Source organism: Pseudonaja textilis, chromosome Z (assembly GCF_049901715.1).
Source record: "Pseudonaja textilis isolate UNSWEBS1 chromosome Z, rPseTex1.2, whole genome shotgun sequence".
In the NCBI taxonomy this organism is placed as follows: domain Eukaryota; kingdom Metazoa; phylum Chordata; class Lepidosauria; order Squamata; family Elapidae; genus Pseudonaja; species Pseudonaja textilis.
Genome location: NC_142008.1, coordinates 52714151 through 52740972, shown reverse-complemented (window position 1 = coordinate 52740972; position 26822 = coordinate 52714151). Strand labels below are relative to the sequence as shown.

At 42.8% G+C, this 26822-nt stretch overlaps 1 protein-coding gene across 3 annotated transcripts in view; it reads right to left on the bottom strand.

Annotated features, from left to right (window-relative positions):
- The window catches only part of METTL6 (methyltransferase 6, tRNA N3-cytidine), a 120130-nt gene that overhangs the window by 65264 nt on the left and 28044 nt on the right, over positions 1-26822 (bottom strand). Inside the window, exon 1 of one of the 3 annotated variants that reach the window (XM_087915853.1) lies at positions 1810-3332. The exons of 1 other annotated variant lie outside the window; for it this stretch is intronic. In XM_087915853.1, coding sequence (XP_087771979.1) covers positions 1810-1893 — 84 coding nt within the window. In that variant the 5' untranslated portion in view covers positions 1894-3332. Of the gene's footprint in view, positions 1-1809; positions 3333-26822 lie in introns of those variants that run through there. One more of the 3 variants, XM_087915854.1, reaches the window with a different exon arrangement.

Sequence of the window (26822 nt, the reverse complement as noted above, 5' to 3'; positions counted from 1 at the left end):
CATTTCTGGTGGAGTTTGGGGCAGAGAAAGAAAGACTTTTGCTGCTTTCCTTGCATGCAGCCAAAAGCAGAAGAAAGACGCGAAAAGAAGCAGCCTGGTGGCCAGGCAAGGCACATGGCGTGAGTGGGGCAAGTTCCCCCCTCCGTCCTTTCCCCCCTTCCCTCACTACCCCATGTTGTTTGCAATGTGACGCAAGCCTTGTGTTCCCATGGGCCATGTGGGCGGCGCAGTCTTGTGTTCCTGTCAGTCTGGATTAATTGCTTTGGGGGGTGCTTTGGGGGTTTCTCTGCAGAACACCAAAATTTTCTTGTGGCCTATCAGTGGTCCCCGGCCCACTGGTTGGAGACCACTGGGGTAGAGGGCTAATACTATCATGTCTTGAGAGCCATGTCTTAATCCCATCACCTTGGAGATGATGGGGGAAAGGGAACTGCAGGAAGCTGCTTTGTCTTTAAAAACATATTTCTCCTTTTCTCATCCAGGGAAATATAATATTCTGCCTTTTTAATATTTCCTAGAATATTTCATTCTTCTTGGAGAGAGGTGGATGCTAACTTTCTACAAGCTTAAGGAATAGATTAAGGAGGAAAGCAAACACATTTTTTAAAAAAATCACAAAACCCCCAGAATAATTACAAACCATTTCCAGCAAAATGAAACTAAGATTGAGACACTGGCATCATTGAATGAATCCACTTGTGCCATAGATAGAATATATAATATCCCTTCCTATGTATTCTGTCAAAGTGGCATCAGTCTTTACCTTCCCAACCTGATCCTTCAAGTTATGTTAGATCTGCATCTATTAAGAGGTCCTGCCAACAGCCTTCTGGCTCTGGTAAAGATGTCCTTCCTTCAACTCAAACTATCATACATAAACTTTTATTGGCAATAATATGAAACTGATTTGCCACCTTCCTTTTTCCAGGATGATTTTGTGTGTGTGCATCTTTATGGCCTTGATATTTCACAGTTGTTTTCCATCCAAGCACAAACCCACTTTTCAAGGTCAGCTGTAACCAGTTAAATGATGTCACCTGAGATCTGCAGACCAGCTTAGGGAAGACCTGAACTACAACACATCAGAGTTTATTGAGGAGATCCAGAGACTGAAACTTTCCTCATGTCAGGGTCAGGGTGACATTTAGAGCAGGAGCTGGCATCATCTATTAGCAATGATAAGGTACTGCTTTTTAATAGAACTACAGGAAGATCCTGAACGTGGATTAAATTACCCCCCAAGGGGTTTTCCAATCCTTTCTAACTCGCCCTCAGCCTTTTAGGTCCTTCTAACCTAGGCACGGCATCCCTTGGTGGGCTCCCATCTTCTTTTCGACCCACCTCCCGGTTCGCGTTGCTCCGCCCATGCTAAAAGAACCTGTAAAGATAAACACGGATTGCGGAGAGGAGCTGAATCCAGGAAATAGGAGCAAGCTGGGAGAGGAAGGATCCAGCTCATGAAAGAAAATGCCCCTTTAGAAACGGGAGCATCTTTTCTTTCCAACGAGTTTCTCCAGCCAGCTACAAAAAGACTTCGGCGGAAATCAAATAAAGCCAAAAAGAGGGGGGAAACCCACCACCATCAAAATACCGAGGTACAACAGATAGGAAAACGCCCCTAGAGGGAGAAAAGGCGATATTCACGAAGATTCAAAGAACCTAACCAAGGACCTACAACACGCGCTTACTTTGTAATTACAGATCTGTTCGCGCCCCGATCCTATCATACCACCCACTTTCGACTGCAATCGCGCCTCTGGGGCTACTCTTCCAAGGATCTCGGGTAGAGCGATCGGAGACTCCGCTTACTTGAATCCTGGGGTCCACTTCTTCTTCCTGGGGCTGCAGCGGACTCCCTTCCTCTGCCGCGGACCTCTTGGAGCCAGGATCCATGTTGGCTGAGCGCGACTTGCCAATTCAGAAGAGGAGGAATCTGATCCTGCCTCTGCGCTTTGGGGAGCCGAGGGACCGCCGCCAAACTGGTCCAGTAGCCTAGATTCCACTAGCAGAGGACTGCGCCGACCCTGCGGTGGTCTGACCCTTTAGCTCCTCACCGCGAGGCTGCGCCAAAAAGAAGGAACCGCTTCTCCGTTCGCGAAAGAAGGAAGGAAATCTGTCTCGCCCCCTTACTGCCGCCGCAACTGCTGTTATTAAAGCGGCGGCGGTGCTGTCACAGAGTGGCTCTGTGTCTCCTTGACATCAATGCAAATCCAACTGTATCAGGCGCCTCCTTCCCTGAAGCTATTAAAGGCCTCCGAAGAATAATACAATAGCCGAAACAAAGCGATTAAATGTGGTTAAGTAAAAGAAGTCCCCCTCCCCATTCTATTCTTTTAGTGCTTGAAGAAGAGGGGGGCGCAGTCTGTACATTGTTGCATAGAGCTCAAAGGGGACCCATGAAGGGGAATTTAAAAAAAGAAAAACAATATTGTATATGTACTTCATACTCTATACGCGCTTTTCACTGCCGAGCAGCAGTCTGATTGTCCGGCCCTGGAACTCTGCCGCGGACCCGCCCAGAAGACGTGGCCAACTGGGAAGGCGACAAACAGAAAAGGCAGTTTGCGCCCAGCTGCTCAGAGGAGAGGCACCGAGCAAGTTGGCAAGAAGGGCACGAAGGCAACTCTTTCTGAGCCGCGAGGGACCCTTTTTGCTAAGCAGCTGCCCCCCCACGCCCAAGCTTGGCTGTGAGAGCAGAGCAGGAGGGCCTCGCTGGGGTCGGGGCAGAAGATACCGCCGGCATCACATGACAAACCGAGAGTGCAATCCAAAACCAAACCACCTTTCCATCGATTCAGGCGTAACACGCCACAGGAGAGGTGCCTACGAGCCCAGTCTGTGAATGGAGGGGATGTTCAGAGCAGGAGACTAAGTGGGGTGTCCGGGAAATCCTCGATGGGCCTCCCCCAGCCGGGAAAAGAGTGAAGGAGGCGTCTGGATGCCAGCTCTGGGCGGAAAGAGGCCTCGGGGTTTTTTCTCACCGTCTCGCCCAGCCGTTCCAACGTTCAGAGTCGCAGTGTTCAAGGTTCTCCCGGCGAAGGCAGAGCTCATCTTTCCGTCCCCGCCGGCTTTGCGGAGACAGAGCCTGGGAGTCCGGGTGGTGGCATGGGGCAGCCACCTGGAGACAAAACGAGAGGCAGAGGACTGCGCTTCTCTCCCTCCTCCTGTGGGGGCCACTGACTCTTCCTGGCGAATACACTATTGTGTATTACTGCTTTATTATCTTTTACAGAAGTACTTGTCCTCTTTTTAGTATATTTGCAAGTCTGTTTGAATGTAATTAATAAATGTACAATTACGACATTGATTTATGTGTCCATGTGTAGGTGGGGGGCCCATATTAGTCTTGTTCCAGCACTTAATAATCCTCTCAGCGGCCCTGCCAGTAAGGAGATTGGTGGGCGCCAGACAGGTTTAAAGGACTCAAGATGGCCCTGAAGCTTTTGCAGAGGGCAGTTACTTCACCAGGCACACAGCTGATTGCCATTGGCGGTAGGTGTGCACTGCATGCAGGGAATGGATGTGGACTTACGGCCGGTTTTGGGTTGAATTGATCGGGTGTGATAGATTTGTACATCAGAGTAGCAGAAATGCTACTCTGGGCAGCTTACAATAATGAATGCAAAAATCACATCAAACCACAGTGAAAAAGTCAACAAGAACAAAAGCCACAATTAGGGCACATCAAGAGGTACTTGCCCCCAGCCAATTCTGAAAGTTTTCCTAAAAAGTAGGGAGAGATCCTTCCATCGAACTCATACAAATGAGAGGAGTGTATTGGAAGAAATGTCCATCTGGGTTCAGTTCCAAGTGGGAAAAAAGACACTGGAAACATGGAGATTGCTTGGAAAGATGGTTTAATGGTGGACAGGACCACATTGAGGTCCTGGGCAAAAAGGAGCACATGGATGAGAGAGGGAGAGATTTATACCCTCTGTTGAGCTTTGAACTTGCTTCCTCTTCCTGTGGCAAGAAATGTACCATGATTGGTTACCAGATTCCCATGGAACCATGCAGGGTAACTTTGTAGGTTGTCTTGAGTCCCAAGCTTGGTTGATGGGTGATGTAATGAAGAGGCTTTCGGCAATTTCTATTATGGTTGAATGGCTTGGACCTGAGTGAGGACTAATCCCATTACCCTGGAGCTAAACTTCTTTGGTCTTGTAGATAGGATGGCTGTCTTTCTGGGGCTATTAACAAAGGTGGGGGCTGCTTTTCAAGAGCATGTTTCTTTTTTTCTCATCCAGGGAAGTATAATATTCTGCCTTTTTAATATTTCCTAGAATATTTAATTCTTGTAGGAGAAAGGTGGGTGCTAGCTTTCTACAAGTATAAGCAACTTTTTTGTAGAGGTCCCCTAGTTTTTAAGACTTGGGTAGGGAAGTTGTTGACTTTCAGATATTTCTGAATTGTAAGTCCCTGCTACCAAGAATGGTGTGATGGCTGTTAGGAATTATGATTTGGTAAAACATTACAAGGAGCCATTATCTATATATAGCATGAGTAATTTTTAATTTGGGGTTTATTCAAGATCATTTTTCTGAGTTCACACAACACTGTATTAATATATTTGGCTAAAATTGGATGATCAAAGATAATATTTTCGGGGTCAGTCAGCAGGACAAGAGATTTAATCTTCCAAATTTTACACTTGTGCTGGAGTCCATCTTCAAGGAACTTCTCTCTTGATACACTCTGATGAGAGATAAGTTCCCTGAGAATGGGCTCCAGCCAGAGTCCAAAAGCTTGGAAAACTAAACTTCTGGTCCTGGTGACTGACCCAGATTGGATCCTGCAACATTATCCTGAGACACATATTTCATTTGAGAGATGTTTGAATCATGCAATCAATTAACAGTTACTTCTGAACTTGAGGAGGGCAGGGCTTGAGCGGCAGCAAAAAGACAGTTTTCTTGGGGCTCTGAGAAAGCTGCCAATACCCCAGCAGCTAGACGGTCCCAGTGGACCTGAACTGTTCTGGTGAGACAGTAAGTGGAAGGAGCACATCCTATCAATCCCAGGGACATTGCAAAATCTCTGATAGATCCAGGAAAGCTCTACAGTCCAGCAGCAATGGGAAGCAGCCATATATCACGAGCTGCTAAGAAGTTGAGTCAGCCTCGGAACGGAAGAGGAAAAGAAAGATGGTGTGTCACCAAATAAAATTATTAAAGAAAGACAGAAGACAGAAAAGTTAAGGATAGTGGCAAACGGAAAGGAACTGTCAATTTTATTTGCATTTTTTATTCGGGGTGGGGGGGGGTGATTACTTTGTCTTGCTTCTTTGTTTAAATAACTGGACTGAATTTAAAAATAAGAAACTAAACCTTCTTTGCTTTTCTAGTTTAAATATTTGAAGTATTTTTTCTCTTGATTCTTTTTTTTACTTTCATTGCTTAAGAGAATAGAGATACAGTGTAACTAAGGAACAACTATAAGAAAAGCTAAGCAATACTGCCATCTGGAGGTCACAGGGAAAATCTTTTTCTTAAAAATAACAGACTAAAGCTTTTTTGACTACAGAGAAGTGGAGAAAGATAATAAATCAGCATTGAAAACAGGTGTTGCCTCTAAATAGCTGGCATACAATTGGAAAGTTAATAAAATTAACAGAAAGAAAAAACACTGACCTTGAATAAGATATATGCTTTTGACTCTGACTTTCTGGACTGACTGAGATTTTGCCTTACTTAGTGACATGGATTTATAAATTATAGCTGTATCTTTCTTTTTTTGTCTTTTTGTTTTTTTATTCTATTTTTGCTGGAGTACATATTGGATTTATTTTTTTCTCTCCTTTTTACTGGGCTTCTTTTATTTTTTTGTCCAGTTCCTCAATATGGATACATTTTGGATTGGTTTCTTTTTTTCTCATCTCCTCCCTATATTTTTTTTTCACTTTATTGATAGTTTGATTAGTAAGTGGACTAACAAGTGCATATAATTGGGTATTTTTGGACTTGATACTGCTTTTTTCTCTTGGCATTCCATTTTTCTCTCCTCTTTTAGGTAGAAATGGATGGATTTGTATTGTTATTTCCTTTTTTTCCCTTTTTTGGGAAATTTCTTCTTTGGTTTCTTTCCTGGGCTTTTTGAATTTTATATATTTTTACTCCCATTTTTCAAATTGGATCTATAGTTTCCTTGTCTGCTATTGGATTCCATCAACTATCGTTTTTTTTCTTCGTTTTTCTTCTTCTTTTTGTTCCTCTTTTTTATTGGATGAAATTAGATTAAGGTGGAGAAGAACTTGAAGATTGGTTTTATTTCCCTTTGGACTTTTGCGAATGATTTATAATTTGATCTGACATGAGTAAGGGAATACCCACTGGATCATCAATTCCTACTTCCTCATCTCTGAGCCCAACTGGTCAACGATCTATTACAAAGATGTTGCGGCAGGAGAAAGATAAAGAAAAGGAGATGTCTATGCAAGAAATTAATGTTTCAAGTAATACAAGATCAAGGGAAATGTAGAGAGGATAGAATGGAAAAGATGGAGGAAAGGATGGAGAAGATGGAAGGAGATATACAATAGGTATTAATGATATATGGAGAAAAAATACAGAAGATGGAAGAAAGAGGTGACAAAACAAATAAGAAAGGGGAAATAGATAATAGATTGACAAGGGTCGAAAGCAAGAAAGGGAAAGATTCAATATTTTGGGAGATGGAAAAGGCCAATTTTTACTTAAGATTTCAAAATATTGAGGAAGAAAAGGGAGAAAACCTTAAAGAAATTATGACAAAAATATTAGTGGAATCTTTGGAGATGACTAAAGAAAAAGTGATGGAAGGAATGGATGAAATATATTGAGTATTTACTAGATATGCAATTAGAAACAAACTACCCATAGAAGTATATGTGAGATTTACCAAGAAAATAATAAAAACAGAGATACTGAAGAAGGCTGATTTATTGAAGTACAAAGGAAAAAACATTTAGCCTTGAAACAAATATCAAGAAAAGTGAGAGATTTAAGAAGAGAATATCAATTCCTGACAAAAATGTTAATTAAAAAAGAAATTAACTATAGATGGTTGATCCTGGAAGGTTTGACATTTATTTGGTGAAAACAAAGACACAGAATTGACTCAGTGGAGAGTGCAGAATTATTCTATAATGAATACTTTGGAGGAACAGAAGATGAGAGAGCAAGAGAAGAGGAACTCAAAATATGAGTAGAAATGGCAATGGAAATGGAGAAGGAACAAACGGAGGTGAGGAGACAGGAGGAGGGAGCAGTAAGTGGCCAAATGATAATTACAGAACCAAGGGAACAGAAAACAACAAGAGCAATAAATCCTAACTATAAAGTATAAACAATGGAAGAGGAGAAGAAATTGACTTCTATAAACATAAATCGATTAAATTCGGCTATTAAAAGAAAAAAGATATTTCATAAATTAGGAAAATTAAACATGGATATAACAAGAAGTGCATATTAAAAGACAACATGCATATTTGTTGAATTGTCCTAGAATAGGGACTATATTTACATTACTGGCACAACAAAATAAAAAAGGAGTTGCCTTATATATTAGAAATACAATTAAAGCCAAGCAAATATATGCAGATGAACAGGGAAGAATATTGATGGTTGAAATAATAGACAATAACTTAAAAGTACTTTTAATTGCAATTTATGCATAACCAGCAAGAGCAATTTTATAAGAATATACATAATAAAATAACTGAATTAGATTATGATAAGATATGCATTCTTGGGGGTTTTAATGCAATTGTAAACATTGAACTGGACTATAAAACACAGAAAACAAATAACAAAAATAGGAAAATACTACCCAAATCTTTCTTTAAGATGGTGGAGGAGCTGAGTATCAAAGACATATGGAGAAAATTGAATAGCAAAATTTACAATTTACATTTTACTCATAGACATTTAGCATGGTCAAGAATAGACATGATTTAGATGTCAACAGATTTAATACCTAATATTCAAGAAGCAAACATTGATACAAACATTTGGGCTGACCACAATCCAATAAGGATTAAATGGAAGGGACAGAAGATCAAAATGGACTTTGAATAATTCCATTTTGAATAATTCCATTTTGAAAGAAAAAGAATGTATTAAATACCTGGAAAAAGAATTGGCCTTCTTCCTTAAAGAAAACAAAGCAGGAGAAACCTCATTACAAAATGTATGGGATACTATACCAGAGGGGTGATTATAACTTATACAAGAAGAAGGAATATTTAAAAAAGACAAATACAACCGTTCCTAGAACAAGAGCATAAAAAACTGGAGAAGGATTTACAAAGATATCCACAGCACAAAAATACTAAAAATCAAATGGATATAATTAAACACAAAATTGGACTAATGGAAAAAGAAGAACTGGCACAAAAGATTAGAGGAGCTAAACAGAACTATTTTGAAAATGCAAATAAACCAGGGAGATGGCTAGCATATAAATTAAAGAAAAAAAAGAATCAAAAAGAATGCCACAATGGATGAAAATTGCAAGTTATGTTATGAAAATGAAGAGAAGAAAAAAATAGTACAGAAATTTTATGAGAAACTATATGATCAAGAGGCAATATCAGAAAACAAAGTACAGCAATATCTACAAGAAGCAGAATTACTGAAAATACCTGATGAAGTAAAGACCATGTTAGATGAGAAAATAACAATGATGGAACTGACAGAAGCAATAAACAGACAAAATATTGGAAAAGCCCCCAGTCCGGATGGGCTACCAGCTTAATTTTATAAGACAATTTAGGAAACAATTTCTACTACAATGTTGGAAGTATTGAATGAGGTTTTGACAAAAAGTACCCAATTCATGGACAGAGGCATATGTTACACTTATGCCAAAAGAAGATACTGACCCACAACAAATAAAAAAATATAGACCAATATATCCCTGCTAAAAGCTGGTTATAAAATATTTGCTTCAATAATGGCAGAAAGACTAAAAAGATATTTAAACTATTTTATACACTCAGATCAAAATGGATTTCTGCCCAAGAGACAAATAAAAAATAACATGAGGATAATATTGAATACTCTGAAATATTATGAAACCCACTCAGAGAAACAAATGGCATTAGTGTTTTTAGATGCACAGAAAGCATTTGACAATGGAATTGTCAGTTTATGTTGATGCAGTTGGAGGGGATGGGTTTTGGAGACAGGTATATGAATGCATGAAAAGCGATATACAATAGGCAAAGAGCAAGAGTAAATGGAGAATTGACAGAAAACTTCAACATCCTAAAAGGAACTAGACAAGGCTGTCCGTTACTTCCATTATTATTTGTATTGACATTAGAAGTTTTGAATAAAAATATTAGAAAAAATGGAAAAATAAAGGGAATGAAAATAAAAAATGAAGGGTATAAACTACAAGGTTTCGCAGATGATTTGGTTTTTTATATTGGAAGAACCATTGGAAACAGGCTCAAAGTTGATTAGAGAAATAGAGGAGTTTGGTGAAGTAGCAGGATTGAAAATAAACAAAAAAACCCAAAATTTTTGGTGAAAAATATGACAGAAAAACAAAAGAAAAGGTTAATGGACAAATTAAATATCCAAATTACAAAAAAAGTGAAATATTTAGGGATACAAATGACAGCTAGATGTGGAACACTTAAAGAAAATAACTACGACAGATTACTACAACAGATTGCTATAGATTTAGAAAAATTGAAAAATCTACAACTATCTCTAATAGGCAGAATAGCAACTATTAAAATGAACATACTGCCAAAAATATTGTACTTATTTCAAATGATTCCAATAAGACTGAAAAAAAATAGTTTAAAGACTTAAGTAAAAGGATGATGAAATTTATTTAGCGGGGGGAAAAGGCAAGAATTAAGATAAAATTATTACAGGATGCAAGGTTGAGAGGGGTTTTTTCTCTAATTGGGAATTATATTATCAGGCAACAATATTGATGTGGATGAAGGAATGGATCGTACTGAAAAATGCCAGATTATTAACATTAGAAGGGCATGATTTACAGTTGGGTTGGCATGCATTCTTATGGTATAAAGAAAGTAAGGCACATGGATATTTTAGGATACATTATATAAGAGATGCTTTATTAACAGTATGGGAAAAAATAAGAGACTATCATTATCTGAAAATACTAGTCTGGTTATCAACCTTAGAAGCTTTTACATATCTACAGCTATTTAAAAAGAAACATATAATTAGATATGAAGAAATTCTAAATGAAAAGGGTGAACTCAAAACAAAGCAAAAATTAGACTTACAAGGGATAAATATAAATTGGTATTCATATTTGCAAATACATACAAAGTATGAAAAAGACATTAAGATGACTGGGTTTTATAAGGAATTGACTGAATTGGATAAAATCCTAACAGGCACTGAAGAGAAGTTGATCAAAAAAACTATATGGTTATTTATTAGGAGTGAAATTAGAGGACGAACAAGTAAAGGAAACAATGATTGCGTAGGGGAAATTTTTTGGATATGGAATAGATCTAGATAAATGGCAGATATTATGGTCTAGAAATTATAAATTAACTATGTCAACGGGCTATAAAGAGAATTTGTATAAGATGTTTTACAGGTGGCATCTATCCCCAGTGAGAATTGCTAAGATGTTTAAAGACAAGTCAGCGAAGTGCTGGAAATGTCAGAAGTCACCAGGATCATACTACCACATGTGGTGGACATGCACAGAGGCTAAAAAGTATTGGACTAGAATACACATGTGGCTGGAGAAGATGATACAACCTATAGACTTAAAACCAGAGACATTTTTATTGGGGATTTTGCTTGAGGGTTATAACAAAGAGTTAACGTATTTGATTATCAATATATTAACAGCAGCTAGGATTGTATTTGCACAAAATTGGAAAAATGAGAAAATTCTGATGGATGAGGAAATAATTAAGAAAAGGGGCGTTGGTAGACTTTGGTATGTCCCAATGCTGGACTCTAGAGCAGCGTGACGGAAAAGGGGCATTGGTAGACTTACCAGTGAATGCCCTTTCTAGACACGCTGCGATAGAGTCCAGCATTGGGTATAACTTCGCCCTCTTATGATGTGAGCTGAGTCTGCCACTATAAAAGGTTCGTCTCTGCTGAGAGCCCCAGCTTTTCTGGCGAAGTATCTTGACAGACTAGGATTGTCTCTGGAATATAAACAAATAGAATGAGCATACAACCATCCCCCTACCCAAGAATACTAGACCAGACGGCCACAGGGTGGGGCTGGACTCTAGCGCAGCGTGTCTAGAAAGGGCGTTCACTGGTAAGTCAATGCCCCTTCTCCGTCACGCTGCTCTAGAGTCCAGCATGGGGACATACCAAAGTCGGCATGCCCAAGGGAGGGACTCGGCTGGTCCTCTTAATCTGACCCAGGAACCACCCACTGAAGTACCCTTCATCCAAATGCAGCCTGTGCAGATGCAAAGGAGTCCAGCCGGTAATGTCGGATGAACAGGGAAAGCGAGATCCATGTAGTAGCTCTACAAATTTCTTCGATTGGAGCCTGCATGGCCCAAGCTGCCAAAGTCGCTGCGCTCTAGGTAGAGTGTGCAGTCAGTTTCTTGGAAGCTGGCAAGCCAAGAGTTTCCTATGCAGTAGAAATGCATGCTCTGATCTACCTACTCAACATGGGAGATGAGACCTTAGACCCCGAGGAGACAGGTTGAAAAGAAACAAACATTGACTCAGTTTTGCGAAAAGGTGCAGTTCGTTTGATATAAATCCTGAGTGCCCTTTTCACATCCAATGTGTGCCACTGACATTCCAATACATGTTGGGGTTTGGGACAAAAATTAGGGAGAACAATGTCTTGAGCTCTGTGAAACCAAGAGTTAATTTTTGGTACAAATGAAGGGTCCAGGCGCAAAACCACCTGGTTGTCATGAAACATACACAAATCTGGCCTTACCGAAAGGGCAGCTAATTCAGACACCCTCCTGGCTGATGTAATAGCCACCAAGAAGGATGCCTTCAGAGTTAAAATACAGAGGCCTACTGTTCGTAAAGGCTCAAAAGGAGGGCCTGAGAGAGCTTGGAGAACCCTCAGAAATCTGTGGATCGAAGGGTGGTTGGAGAGGGTACCTGTCCCATGAAATTACCGAAGCTAAGGCCTCCAGCTGCCTGCGGAGGGTGTTAGGCGCGAGGCCCTTGTCCAGCCCGCCCTGGAGAAACTGAAGGATCTCCAGAACAGATGCTGAAGAGGGGTTCTGGGCTCTCTCTGAGCACCAGTTACTGAATTTCCTCCAGGTGGCATCGTAAAGCTGGGTTGTAGACTTTTTACATGAAGCCTGTATTGTGTTAATTACACTATCTGAAAGGTTGGCCTCCTTCAACAACTTCCACTCAACCGCCAAGCGGTCAACTGGAACCATTGGGGTTCTGGATGCAGAAGGGCCCCCTGACTGAGAGAGATCAGAGAGGTCAGAATTTTCCAAGGCCTCTGAACAGACAGGTTCACCAGGTCCACAAACCAGGGTCTCCTGGGCCAATATGGGGCCAGCAGAATCAGCTCCGCCTTTTCCTCCAACATCTTCAGGATGACTGCCAGGATGATTGGAAGGGGAGGGAAGGCGTAGAGGAGACCTGGGGGGGAGGCATTTGCTCCGAGGTGCATTGGTCCCCTCTGCTCCCTGGGTTGGGAACCTGGAAAAAAAGCTGTTTACCTGTGCATTCTGGGGAGTGGAGAAGAGATCCACCTCTAGAGTACCAAAAATGTGGGACAATTCTATGAACATGGGAGAATGGAGTCTCCATTCCAAGTAGTCGACTTGAGATCGACTCAACCAGTCTGCCTGGGAGTTGTCGACCCCCGAAATATGGTCTGCCCTGAGAGACAGGAGGTTCCTCTCTGCCCATCTCCCTAGACGTTCTGCCTCCCACATCAAACCCCTGGATCTGGTCCCTCCTTGCCTGTTGACATGAGCCTTGGCTGCTATATTGTCTGCCATGACTAGCACAATAGGACCCTGACACTAGGTTCCGGAAATTTCTCAGGGTAAGAAAAATAGCACTGAGCTCCAGATTGATGGGAAGGGACCTATCTAAAGACGGCCAGGAGATTGATGGGAAGGGACCTATCTAAAGATGGCCAGTGTGTTTGGGCCATATGGCCCTGGTATGTGCACCCCAGCTGAGCAGGCTGGCATCCGTGGTCACTACAATTCTGTCTCTCACCATAAAGGGATGACCCTTTGTGATGGCCTGGGACTGCCACTATCGAAAGGACCGAAGCACCTGTGGAGAAAACCGCACCCTGCAGGCAGAATGAGTGATCCCCTCTCTTTGGAAGGGGAGGAGGAACCACTGCAACGTGTATGCATGTAGGCGTGCGTGCCCATGGCACAACTTTGATGCAGGAGATCATCTTCCCAAGCAACTGGGACAGGAGGAAGAGTGGAACGGAGTGACTTAGTCGAATTCTTTTTTTTTTTTTTTGGACAAATTTTATTAATTTTTAAAAACAATACACCAACAAACAAAACGTAGTATATAATAACATAAGACATCTTTTCTGAAAAACAAATAAAACATCTTATTTAAAGATAGGATAATTCCAAATTATCACATTTCCATACAAGCACAGTTATGTATATTTATCTTATTTGTTCAATTTCATATCTTTTCCCACCTTCTCTTTATTTTTCGCTTTCCTTCTATTCAATTATATTTCTTTATATCCATCTGTCTTATTTACAATTTCGTTATGAGGTCTATGGAAGAGAGGAGATCGCCCTTTCGGATGCTCTGAAGAATAGAATGTAAGGTCTGCATCTTAAAATGCCTGTATGGGATGAATTTGTTCAGGAGCTTGAGATTGAGGATTGCTCTCCACCCCCACCCCCCCCGCCCGAGGCATTCGGGATAACAAAGAGGCAGGAGTAGAAGCCTGACCCCACTGATCCCATGGAACTCTTTCTATGGCTCTGATGTCCATCAGGTGATGGATAGCTGAGTCCATCAGGGCCCGTTTAGATGTGTCACAAGAGATAGGACAGCTGACAAAAAAAATGGAGGGGGGGGAGAGAAATTCGAGTCGAAGGCCCAATGATTTTGTACTGATGAACCAGGCGTCGTTAGTTGATTCCTCTCATCTGGATTTAAAAAGGTCAACCTCCGATGGGAGAGAAGGGGATGAAGTTACTTAGAGCGCCTGAATGAACGACCTCCTCCCCCTCGAAAGGACTGCTTACCCGAGAACTGTTGTTTGGGTTGGTGGTCCTGCTGTTGTTTCTGACAAGGGGGATACGTTGTCTGGTTGTGACTGAAGCGAGGGGTGTTGACTGGCCTGAAGGTATGCATTGTGGGGTATGTGGTGCTTCGAAAATCTGACCCTTTGGAGGAAGTACACAGCACCTTTCTCTTGTCTCGTGTTTCTACCACATACGGCTCTAAGGCTGCTTCAAAGAGGTTTTCTCCTGAGCAAGGGACCACCTCCAACTTCCACTTACGCTTGGAGTCGGTCTGCCAGTTGCACATCCACAGCAGGCACCTGGCAGACATGGAAGAGGCCATTGCCTTTGTGGTGAATTTGGCGGAGCTTAAAGTGGCATCGGTGGTGAACTCGGCTCCGCTATTATTTTGTTGAGGTCCCGGTGGGACCTAACATCGGCAATGGGAACTCTGTCCTGAAGTTGATGCAACCAGTGAATAGACAACCTGGTAAAAAATGAGGCTGCGGTGGAAGCTTTCACGGCCCAAGCTGCAGCCTGGTGTGCGCTTCAGAGTTTGTTCCGACTTTTTGTCCTCTGGTCATAAAACATCCTCCAGTTCCGTAGGGGTACCTAAGGAAGCGAAGGTAGCTACCACCAGGGAATGTACTGTTGGGAGAGCTAAAGCATTAGCCAAGGCGGGACCTACATTAAAAAACCTCTTGTCCTGAGAAGAAGGGTGAGGCCCTGACAGGGGTTTCTCACACTGGTCCTTTCCTACATCCAAGAACAAGGGGAATGGGAGAACCTCATTTCAGACCACTGGTTTGGAGAATAGTGCATCTCCCTGGCTCGAGGGGCCAGCCTGTGGTTCCAGGGCCACCTCTTCTGGGCTTAACTGGGCTGTAACCAGAGCCTTCTGTAGTAAGTGCCAAAACAAGGAGTGCTTTTAAAGACAGTAGTTGTGGACAGTTGTTCTGGTTTGGTTCCTTCTTCGTCGGAGAGGAAGGGGTCTTTAATTTCCCCCTCTTCCTCCTCTGAGGAACTACCCTGTTCAGAGTGGTAAGAGGATCCCCTGTCATCCTGTCCCTACCAGCTATAAAAATGATGAGGGGCATACATGGGTTCTGAAGTAGGAACCTCCCTCTGTGAGGGTTACCCTGACAGAAGGAAGGATACCCGAGCCTCCGCCTGGGGCGTGGAGGAGGTGTTTGAGGCCTTCAGCAATGCCCTGTTTGACTGCCACCAAAACTACTTCCTGGATGTCTTAGGGCCTGTTCTCCTGGGGAGGAACTATCATCTGGGGCCAAGTCACAGAAGGGATAAGGTTAGCTTGCTCCCTAAACCTGTAAACCCCTAGGGGCAAAGCCTGCTGAGGGTTAGGTGTAGCTGTGTTCCAAGTACAGTAGGTGGCCTGTAAGAAGGGCCTAACAAACTCAGGTCCTGGGGAAGGGCCTCATCCTGCCTTTCAGTTCAGATCAGTTCCGTAGATGGCTAGCCAGACTTCCATCTGCCCTCTCTGTGCCTGTAGCTTGTTCTTGTAATTGTTGAGCATTTTTTGTGAATTGTTTCTCTAAAGCCTCATGTCTTCTCTTTTCTGCCCTAAATTCAGACTTGGAGGCCTTGGGGGCTAGGGCCCTGGCCTTGATCTTTGCTGTGGCCTCCCTGTTGGCTGAACAGACTCATGGTCATTTTCTTTTCATAACCTTTTGGGGGGCTTGAGAGGTCTGAATGCTCTGCATGCCTGATTGTCCTGGCTGTGCCCAATCTATTTCCATTGCTCAAGGAAGAAACACCGGCGGTGCTGTCAGCTCCTCCTGATGGTGTTTTCCAAGCTAAATGGCCAGGAGAGAGATAGGATCACTGCCTCGGGGCCCACTAAAAAATGGCACCCAGAGGAACTCGATCACAAAATGGCCGCCAGCCACGAGGTGAGGGGCCTTAAGGCCTTCAATGATCCCTGTTGCCCCTTTGAATCCCTGGGGCTTCGTGCTGTGGCTTTTGTTTGGCAATTTATAATGGCCAGATAAATATCTTCCCAGAAGGAAGATTGCCCCTCCAATTGATGCAGCAGTAGAAGGGAGGTTGGTTGGGATCGGGCCCAATTGCTGCAGAGACCACGAGGGCAGCTATTGTAAAACTTTGATAGTTTATGGCCTAATAAATCTTCTGGAAGACTTGTGCAGCATCAGGAGTTTTTTCCAAGCTGTGAGGCCCAGGGAAAAGCTCCATAAGAGGCTGTTGTGATGTTAATTAGCCTCTAGCAAGCCTGAGGGAGGTTCCGTAGCGTTTTGGCCCATTGCACTTACTGTCTGCATGTCAGTACCTTGCTGAGGCAGCTGCAACTGGAGGAGAGCGGATCCACTAGAGGAGGATCTACCAGAGCCCTGAGAGCTTCTCTTGATCTTGATGATTCTTTTTTTCTTTTTTTCAATGATTTTGTTTTGAGGAATGCTAATTAACTCAGAGTCCAGAGACAATAGCTCATATGTCCAAGAGCTGAGTCAAAAAGCTGGGGCTCTCAGCAGAGGTGAACCTTTTATAGTGGCAGACTCAGCTCACGTCATAAGAGGGCGGAGTTATACCCAATGCTGGACTCTAGAGCAGCGTGATAGAGAATACTGGAATGTGCAGAAATGAGTAGATTGACAATGGCGATTAGAGAACAAGAAGAAAAAGACTATTTATTTGGAATTTATTTGGAATTTATATTATGAATGGCTGGATAGAAAATTAAAGAATTTAAATTATATAAGTATAGTATAAAATATTGTTATTGATAAATGGATGAGTTAGAGTAAGAAAATGAATTTGAAATATATTATTGAAAGTCAATAATTATAAAGCTAAGGATAATAGAATAAGTGATATATGGGATATAAAATACCGATTAGAATGATTATAAACATTTTCAAGTTAAATATGTATGATAACATTATTTTATGCATGAAGAAATATATACCCAACTGACACACTGTGGAACAGAAAGGTTTTATATTTTTGTTGTTGTTGTTGTTATTAAAAAAAAACCCAATTACTTCTGAACTTGAGGATGCATAAACTATGAAGTAATAGTGTCTGGCTGGACAGGGTGACTATATTCCCATAGCGTGCTAAATCATGCTTTTCTTAATAGTTTATGTCACACATAATTGCCTTACTTAATATAACCTAGTAAATCAAAGTACAGTTTATAAAACACCCTGTATGAGATCACATAAACCCAATTAATAGATTGGAAGAAATTATTCTTAATTAAGGTTTCCTGGACTGTGAACATTCTTCCTTTTAGATCATCTAGATTCTATATGCTAAATATAGTACACAACAGGTTCCTTCCCTGGTGAGTAGAAAGGTGCAGAAAGACTATGTTTATGTGCTACATATCATATACAACCTGTTTGATTACAAACTACTTTTTATGGAATGACAATTGTTATTGAATATGTCCTACTATTTTTTCTACTATTTTTCTTGTAGCTTTTTGATATGGTCTGATAATTAAATAATAAAATGTATTATATTGTATTGTAGTACACAACAGAAATAGGACCTTGTAGGTCATCTAGTCCAATCGCTTGCTCATGCAGAAGACCCTATGCCATTTCTGATAAGTGGCTGTCCAATCTCTTCTTAAAGTCTTCATTACATCACATGTTCATGTGTCGTGCCAGTAGAGTCAAGATAGGCATTTTCTGAATTTTTGTCATTCTGTGTCCAAAAGGTTTGCCATCACTGGCGTGGTAATGGTCAATGGAGTGCACAAAATGGTGTTCAAATATATGTAAAATGAATCTCCTCCCTCCTCCAAAATATAAAAATGTCAGGAAAATATGACATGCCAAACCCCTGGTCAGCTGAAGCAGAATGTACTGCATTCTTTAGAATAAGCAACACATATGTTCTTCATGCTTTTTCTTGTTCTTTCCTGATCATGAGGAAGCACCAACCCCTTTTTTGGTTTAATCAAAGATCTGGGTTATTTTAAAAGACTACTAGATGAATATTTAAAACAATTCTAGTGGTCTTCCAAAATCATCTAGATAAGGACCCTGAAGATTCAAGTGTCTGCAGCTCCAAACAGCCAGTAGGAGCTGGGGCAACCCAATCTCCAACTCAACATTGCCATTGGAACACTTCAGATTGTATGATTTGTATGGGGTGAAGGGGAGAAACTAGTTTTAAAACTAGTAATGATGTATAGGAATGATCTTGGATGAAGGTGGATGAGCTACAATCTAGACCAGTGGTCAGAAACCGGTGGGCTGTAGCCCACTGGTGGTCTGCGAGAAAATTTTGGTGGTCCGCAGAGAAATGTCACCCCCAGAGCACCCCCAAAGCAATTAATCCAGGCTGTGCAGGAATACAAGGCTGCACCGCCCACATGGACCACGGGAACACAAGGCTTGCATCAGAATAACAGACGTAGTGAGGGGAGGGGGGAAAGGGTGGAGGGCAGGAACTTGCCTGGCCACTGGGCTGCTTCTTGCTTCTTCTGCTTTTGGCTGCACGCAAGGAAAGCAGCAAAAATCTTTCTCTCCCCCAAACTCCACCAGAAATGAGTCTTTGAGACCCTGCAAGGCAACCCGCTCCAAGAGACTGCGCCAGCAAAGACTCATTTCTGGTGGAGTTTGGGGAGGAGAAAGAAATACTTCTGCTGCTTCTGCTGCTTTCCTTGCATGAAGCCAAAAGTCTCTCTCTCTCACCCCCCGTGAAAACGGAGCTGGAACAGATATCCTGTGATCCCAAATAAAGAACTATTGATCATAAGGGAAATGGGGTGGGGAATTTTCCTGCAGACTTTTTTGGGGATTTGGGGAAAATCCCCCCATAAGTCTGCAGGAAAATCCAGTTTTCCTACCGATTACAGAATACCCTCCCCCCCCTGAGAGAATAGAGCTGAAAAACAGGTTAGGAATGAGGCTGCTTTGGAGGGGGTGGGGTGTGTGAGTGACCTTTGTGTTTGTGTGTGTGTGTGAGAGAGAGAGAGAGATGAGAATCACCACCAGCCCTCTGAGGTTAGATCAGATCCCTCCCTCTCCCCGAGGAATGGAGCTGAAAAGGTTAGGAATGTGGCTGCCTTGAAGGGGATGTGGATGTGTGAGGGACCTGTGTGTGTGAGAGAGGGGGGAGAGAGAATCACCACCAGCCCTCCAGGTTAGATCAGATCTCTCTCTCTCTCTTTCTCCACTGTCAGTCAAAATTCAAATTAGTGGTCTGCAGATTTTAAATTATGAGTTTGGTGGTCTCTCAGGCCCAAAGGTTGGTGACCCTGATCTAGACTAAAGTCAGAAAGGAGCAGCATGTGTCTTGAGAAGGAATGGGGACGTAGCAAACTCCTCAGAAGGAATCTTCCTAATTCCTTGCACTGCAAAAAAGATGAGGAGAGATATACTTTCAGGTTGCAACGTTCAATAAATAAATAAATAAATAAAACCGTGCAATAAAGACAGAGCTAACACTTCTGAGTGTGTTTCTTGTCTGGAATAATTGGCAAGATTGAAAAAATTGGAACAGCTAAAGCTGAATGTAAGATGACTCTATGATGACCTGTGGCTGATGCATAGGTAACATTGTGAAGATATATTCTGTAAAATAGTAAACAAAACAAGATGTGAAACTAAGTTGTGGATCTCAAATCTATTGTGTTCAGTTGCAAAAGTAATGCTATAAAGTTATTTTGTGTTTATTCATCCAGAAGTGATCATGCTGGATGGCAAATTGACCTTGATTGATCTTGAAAAGTTAAGAAGGATCAAATAATGATATAATAAATATGGTATATGACAAGATGCATTAAGACCACTGGATATGATGTGATAGATGCATTGATATGCTAGAAGAACATTGAAAAATTATTATAGAATAAGACTGGAAAAAGAAAAGATGGGAGAGACAAACCAATATCAAATACTTGCTAAGAAACCTTTGTGTACGTGTACATGAAGTCTCCAGGATATGAGATTTCACCTTTAACCTCACCAATATCAGTGGAGCTTATTTCTAAGGAGTGTGCATAAAGCCTGCATAATTTAAGATAATTACCTCTCCTAGAGTAAGATATCACTAAACCCTTTACGACTGAAATAGTTATGGCTGTTCCTAACCTATCATGCAATTGCATTGTTTTATAGGTAGAAAGAAGAGAGAGGTGACAATAGAAATGCCAAAATGTTTTAAGAAAAAGATCTGGCAATATTATTTCAAGAGAATATATAATTGAGCAATTATCTCAAAGTTAAACAGCTTTAGATAAGTGCTCTCTCTCTCTCTCTCTCTGTGTGTGAGTGGTGAGTGAGTGACAGAGACATACAGAAAGAGACAAGAGAGAGAATTTCTGTTAGCTCTTAATGAGCTTTTGCTGATTAGGATTGAATAATGAACCCTTACTATTTAGATAAATAATATTAGATATTTATATTTCTTTAATAGATAAAATATGAGATATAGAATTTTGCTCTTTTTTTGCCATGGTCACCAAGTGAATCACACAGTCATTAAGCAGATCCATTAACTTTCTGCTTGTTGGAAACCCTCTGGGAAGATCACAAAAAGTGATCACATGATCTGGGAACAGACACTGAAGTATTATATATACATGCCAATGACAAAGGTGACAAAACAAATCTGCCTTCCTGAAATTTTAATTAGTATTTTAATCAATTTATCAAATCTAGCCTATGATGAATTGGGTGATCATTTTAGCACCTACATACATTGATAGTATTTGAAAGACTACAAGATGACTGGGTTTCCATAAGGAATTGACTGAATTGGATAAAATCCTAACAGGCACTTTGATCAAAAAAACTATATGGTTATTTATTAGGAGTGAAATTAGAGATCTAACAAGTAAAGGAAACAATTTTGCGTAGGGGAAATCTTTTGGATATGGAATAGATCTAGATAAAATGGCAGATATTATGGTCTAGAAATTATAGCCTAACTATGTCAACGGCTATAAAGAGAATTTGTATAAGATGTTTTACAGGTGGCATCTATCCCAGTGAGAATTGCAAGATGTTTAAAGACAAGTCAGCGAAGTGCTGGAAATGTCAGAAGTCACCAGGATCATACTACCACATGTGGTGGACATGCACAGAGGCTAAAAGTATTGGACTTAGAATACATGTGGCTGGAGAAGATGATACAACCTATAGACTTAAAACCAGAGACATTTTTATTGGGGATTTTGCTTGAGGGGTTATAACAAAGAGTTAACGTATTTGATTATCGTAATATATTAACAGCAGCTAGGATTGTATTTGCACAAAATTGGAAAAATGAGAAAATTCTGATGGATGAGGAAATAATTAAGAAAAAGGGCGCTTGGTAGACTTTTTTAGAATCTCTAATGCTGGACTCTTAGAGCAGCGTGACGGAAAAGGGGCATTGGTAGACTTACCAGTGAATGCCCCTTTCTAGACACGCTGCGATAGAGTCCAGCATTGGGTATAACTTCAGCCCTCTTATGATGTGAGCTGAGTCTGCCATTATAAAAGGTCTGCCTCTGCTGGAGAGCTCCCAGCTTTTCTGGCGAGAAATATCTTGACAGACTAGGGATTGTCTCTGGAATATAAACAAATAGAATGAGCATACAACCATCCCCCCCTACCCAAGAATACATTAGACCAGACGGCCAGGGTTGGATTGGAGCTCTATAGGCTGAGTTTATCTAGAAAGGGCGTTCACTGGTAAGTCAATGCCCTTCTCCGTCACGCTGCTCTGAGTCATCAGCATGGGGACATACCAAAGTCGGCATGCCCAAGGAGGGACTCTGGCTGGTCCTCTTAATCTGACCCAGGAACCACCCACTGAAGTACCTTCTATCCAAATGCAGCCTGTGCAGATGCAAAGGAGTCCAGCCGGTAATGTCGGATGAACAGGGGTGCGAGAGATCCATGTAGTAGCTTTGCCAAATTTCTTTCGATTGGAGCCTGCATGGCCCATGCCAAGCATAAAGTAAGCTGCGCCTAGGTAGAGTGTGCAGATCAGCTTTTGAAGCTGGCAAGCCAAGAGTTTCCTATGCAGTAGAAATGCATGCTCTGATCTACCTACTCAACATGGGAGATGAGACTCTTAGGACCCCGAGGAGACAGGTTGAAAAGAAACAAACATTGACTCAGTTTTGCGAAAAGGTGCAGTTCGCTTGATATAAATCCTGAGTGCGTTTCTTTTCACATCCAATGTGTGCCACTGACATTCCAATACATGTTGGGGTTTGGGACAAAAATTAGGGAGAACAATGTCTTGAGCTCTAGAAACCAAGAGTTAATTTTTGGTACAAATGAAGGGTCCAGGCGCAAAACCACCTGGGTTGTCATGAAACATACACAAATCTGGCCTTACCGGGAAGGGTTAGCTAATTCAGACACCCCTCCTGGCTGATGTAATAGCCACCAAGAAGGATGCCTTCAGAGTTAAAAATACAGAGGCCTACTGTTCGTAAAGGCTCAAAAGGAGGGCCTGAAGAGAGCTTGGAGAACCTCTGAAATCTGTGGATCAAGGGTGGTTGGAGAGGGTACCTGTCCCATGAAATTGGCCGAAGCTAAGGCCTCCAGCTGCCTCATGGAGGGCAAGGCGCGAGGGCCCTTGTCCAGCTTTTCCGCCCTGGAGAAACTGGAAGGATCTCCAGAACAGATGCTGAAGAGGGGTTCTGGGCTCTCCCTGAGCACCAGTTACTGAATTTCCTCCAGGTGGCATCAAAAGCTGGGTTGTAGTACTTTTTTACATGAAGCCTGTATTGTGTTAATTACACTATCTGAAAGGTTGGCCCTCCTTCAACAATCTCCACTCAACCGCCTAAGCGGTCAACTGGAACCATTGGGGTTCTGGATGCAGAAGGGCCTCTGATTGATAGAGAGATCAGAGAGGTCAGAATTTTCCAAGGCCTCTGAACAGACACAGGTTCACCAGGTCCACAAACCAGGGTCTCCTGGGCCAATATGGGCTGTGCAGAATCAGCTCCGCCTTTCCTCCAACATCTTCAGGATGACTGCCAGGGGATGATTGGAAGGGAGGAAGGCGTGAGAGGAGACCTGGGGGAGGCATTTGCTCCTGAGGTGCATTGGTCCCCTCTGCTCCCTGGGTTGGGAACCTGGAAAAAGCTGTTTACCTGTGCATTCTGGGGAGTGGAGAAGAGATCCACCCCTAGAGTACCAAAAATGTGGGACAATTCTATGAACATGGGAGAATGGAGTCTCCATTCCAAGTAGTCGACTTGAGATCGACTCAACCAGTCTGCCTGGGAGTTGTCGCACTTTCGAAATATGGTCTGCCCTGAGAGTACAGGAGGTTCCTCTCTGCCCATCTCCCTAGACGTTCTGCCTCCCACATCAAACCCTGGATCTGGTCCCTCCTTGCCTGTTGACATGAGCCTTGGCTGCTATATTGTCTGCCATGACTAGCACAATAGGACCCTGACACTAGGTTCCGGAAATTTCTCAGGGTAAGAAAAATAAAGCACTGAGCTCCAGATTGATGGGAAGGGACCATCTAAAGACGGCCAGAGATTGATGGGAAGGACCCATTCTAAAGATGGGGCCAGTGTGTTTGGGCCATATGGCCCTGGTGCATGTGGCAATTCCCAGCTGAGCAGGCTGGCATCCGTGGTCACTACAATTCTGTCTCTCACCATAAAGGGATGACCCTCAGTGGATGGCCTGGGGGACCTGCCACTATCGAAAGGACCGAAGCACTCTGTGGAGAAAAACCAGCACCCCTGCAGGCAGCAGAATGAGTGATCCCCTCTTTGGAAGGGAGGGAGGAACCACTGCAACGTGGTATGCATGTAGGCGCGCAGTGTCTGCCCATACAACTTTGATGGTGGGAGATCATCTTCCCAAGCAACTGGGACAGGAGGAAGAGTGGAACGGAGTGACTTAGTCGAATTTTTTTTTTTTTTGGACAAATTTTATTAATTTTTAAAAAACAATACACCAACAAACAAAACGTAGTATATAATAACATAAGACATCTTTTCTAGAAAAACAAATAAAACATCTTATTTGCAAAGATAGGATAATTCCAAATTATCACATTTCCATACAAGCACAGTTATGTATATTTATCTTATTTGTTCAATTTCATATCTTTTCCCACCTTCTCTTTATTTTTCGGCTTTCCTTCTATTCAATTATATTTCTTTATATCCATCTGTCTCTATTTACAATTTCAAGTTATGAGGTCTATGGAAGAGAGGAGATCGCATCCTTTCGGATGCTCTGAAGAATAGAATGTAAGGTCTGCATCTTAAAATGCCTGTATGGGATGAATTTGTTCAGGAGCTTGAGGATTGAGGATTGCTCTCCACCCCCACCCCCGCCCGAGGCATTCGGGATAACAAAGAGGCAGGAGTAGAAGCCTGACCCCACTGATCCCATGGAACTTTCTTCTATGGCTCTGATGTCCATCAGGTGATGGATAGCTGGAGTCCATCAGGGGCCTGCTTAGATGTGTCACAAGAGATAGGACAGCTGACAAAAAAATGGAGGGGGGAGAGAAATTCGAGTCCAAGGCCCAATGATTTTGTACTGATGAACCAGGCGCTTAGTTGATTCTCTCCATCTGGATTTAAAAAGGTCAACCTCCGATGGGAGAGAAGGGGATGAAGTTACTTAGAGCGCCTGAATGAACGCACCTCCTCCCCATCGAAAGGACTGCTTACCCGAGAACTGTTGTTTGGGTTGGTGGTCCTGCTGTTGTTTCTGACAAGGGGGATACGTTGTCTGGTTGTGACTGAAGCGAGGGTGTTGACTGGCCTGAAGGTATGCATTGTGGGGGGTATGTGGTGCTTCAAAATCTGACCCTTTGGAGGAAGTACACAGCACCTTCTCTTGTCTCGTGTTTCTACCACATACGGCTCTAAGGCTGCTTCCAAAGAGGTTTTCTCCTGAGCAAGGGACCACTCCAACTTCCACTTCACGCTTGAGTCGGTCTGCCAGTTGCACATCCACAGCAGGCACCTGGCAGACATGGAAGAGGCCATTGCCTTTTGTGGTGAATTTGAAGCGGAGCTTAAAGTGGCATCGGTGGTGAACTCGGCTCCGCTTATTAGTTTTGTTGAGAATTGGGACCTAACATCGCAATGGGAACTCTGTCCTGAAGTTGATGCAACCAGTGAATAGACAACCTGGTAAAAAATGAGGCTGCGGTGGAAGCTTTCACGGCCAAGCTGCAGCCTGGTGTGTGCGCTCTGTGAGTTTGTTCCGACTCTTTTGTCCCTCCTGGTCATAAACATCCTCCAGTTCCGTAGGGGTACTAAGAGAAGTCGAAGGTAGCTACCACCAGGGAATGTACTGTTGGGAGAGCTAAAGCATTAGCCAAGGCGGGACCTACATTAAAAACCTCTTGTCCTGAGAAGAAGGGTGAGGCCCTGACAGGGGTTTCCTCACACTGGTCCTTTCCTACATCCAAGAACAAGGGGAATGGGAGAACCTCATTTCAGACCACTGGTTTGGAGAATATGCATCTCCCTGGCTCTGAGGTGGGGGCCAGCCTGTGGTTCCAGGGCCACCTCTTCTGGGCTTAACTGGGCTGTAACCAGAGCCTTCTGTAGTAAGTGCCAAAACAAGGAGTGCTTTTAAAGACAGTAGTTGTGGACAACAGCCTGGTCAGTTCCTTTCTTCTGGGCTGGAGAGGAAGGGGTCTTTAATTTCCTCTTTCCTCCTCTCTGAGGAACTACCCTGTTCAGAGTGGTAGAGGATCCCCTGTCATCCTGTCCCTACCAGCTATAAAAATGATGAGGGGCATACATGGTTCTGAAGTAGGAACCTCTCTGTGAGGGTTACCCTGACAGAAGGAAGGATATCTTGAGCCTCCGCCTGGGGCGTGGAGGAGGTGTTTGAGGCCTCAGCAATGCCCTGTTTTGACTGCCACCTGTTCCATTTCCTGGATGTTCTCGAGTCTGCCCTCCTGGGGAGGAACTATCATCTGGGGCCAAGTTCACAGAAGGGATAAGGTTAGCTTGCTCCCTAAACCTGTAAACCCCTAGGGCAAAGCCTGCTGAGGGTTAGGTGTAGCTGTGTTCCAAGTACAGTAGGTGGCCTGTAAGAAGGGCCTAACAAACCCAGGTCCTGGGGAAGGGCCTCATCCTGCCTTTCAGTTCAGATCAGTTCCGTGGAGATGGCTAGCCAGACTTCCATCTGCCCTCTCTGTGCCTGTAGCTTGTTCTTGTAATTGTTGAGCATTTTTTGTGAATTGTTTCTCTCAAAGCCTCTCATGTCTTCTCTTTTCTGCCCTAAATTCAGACTTGAGGCCTTGGGGGCTAGGGCCCTGGCCTTGATCTTTGCTGTGGCCTCCCTGTTGGCTGAACAGACTCATGGTCATTTCTTTTCATAACCTTTTGGGGGCTTGAGAGGTCTGAAATGCTCTGCATGCCTGATTGTCCTGGCTGTGCCCAATCTATTTCCATTGTTTCAGCAGAAAGAAACACCGGCGGTGCTGTCAGCTCCTCCTGATGGTGTTTTCCAAGCTAAAAATGGCCAGGAGAGAGATAGGATCAATGCCTCCGGGGCCCACTCAAAAATGGCACCCAGAGGAACTCGATCACAAAAATGGCCGCCAGCCACGAGGTGAGGGGCCTTAAGGGCTTTAATGATCCCTTTGTTGCCAGTCTCTTTGAATCCCTGGGGCTTCGTTGCTGTGGCTTTTGTTTGGCAATTTATAATGGCTAGAT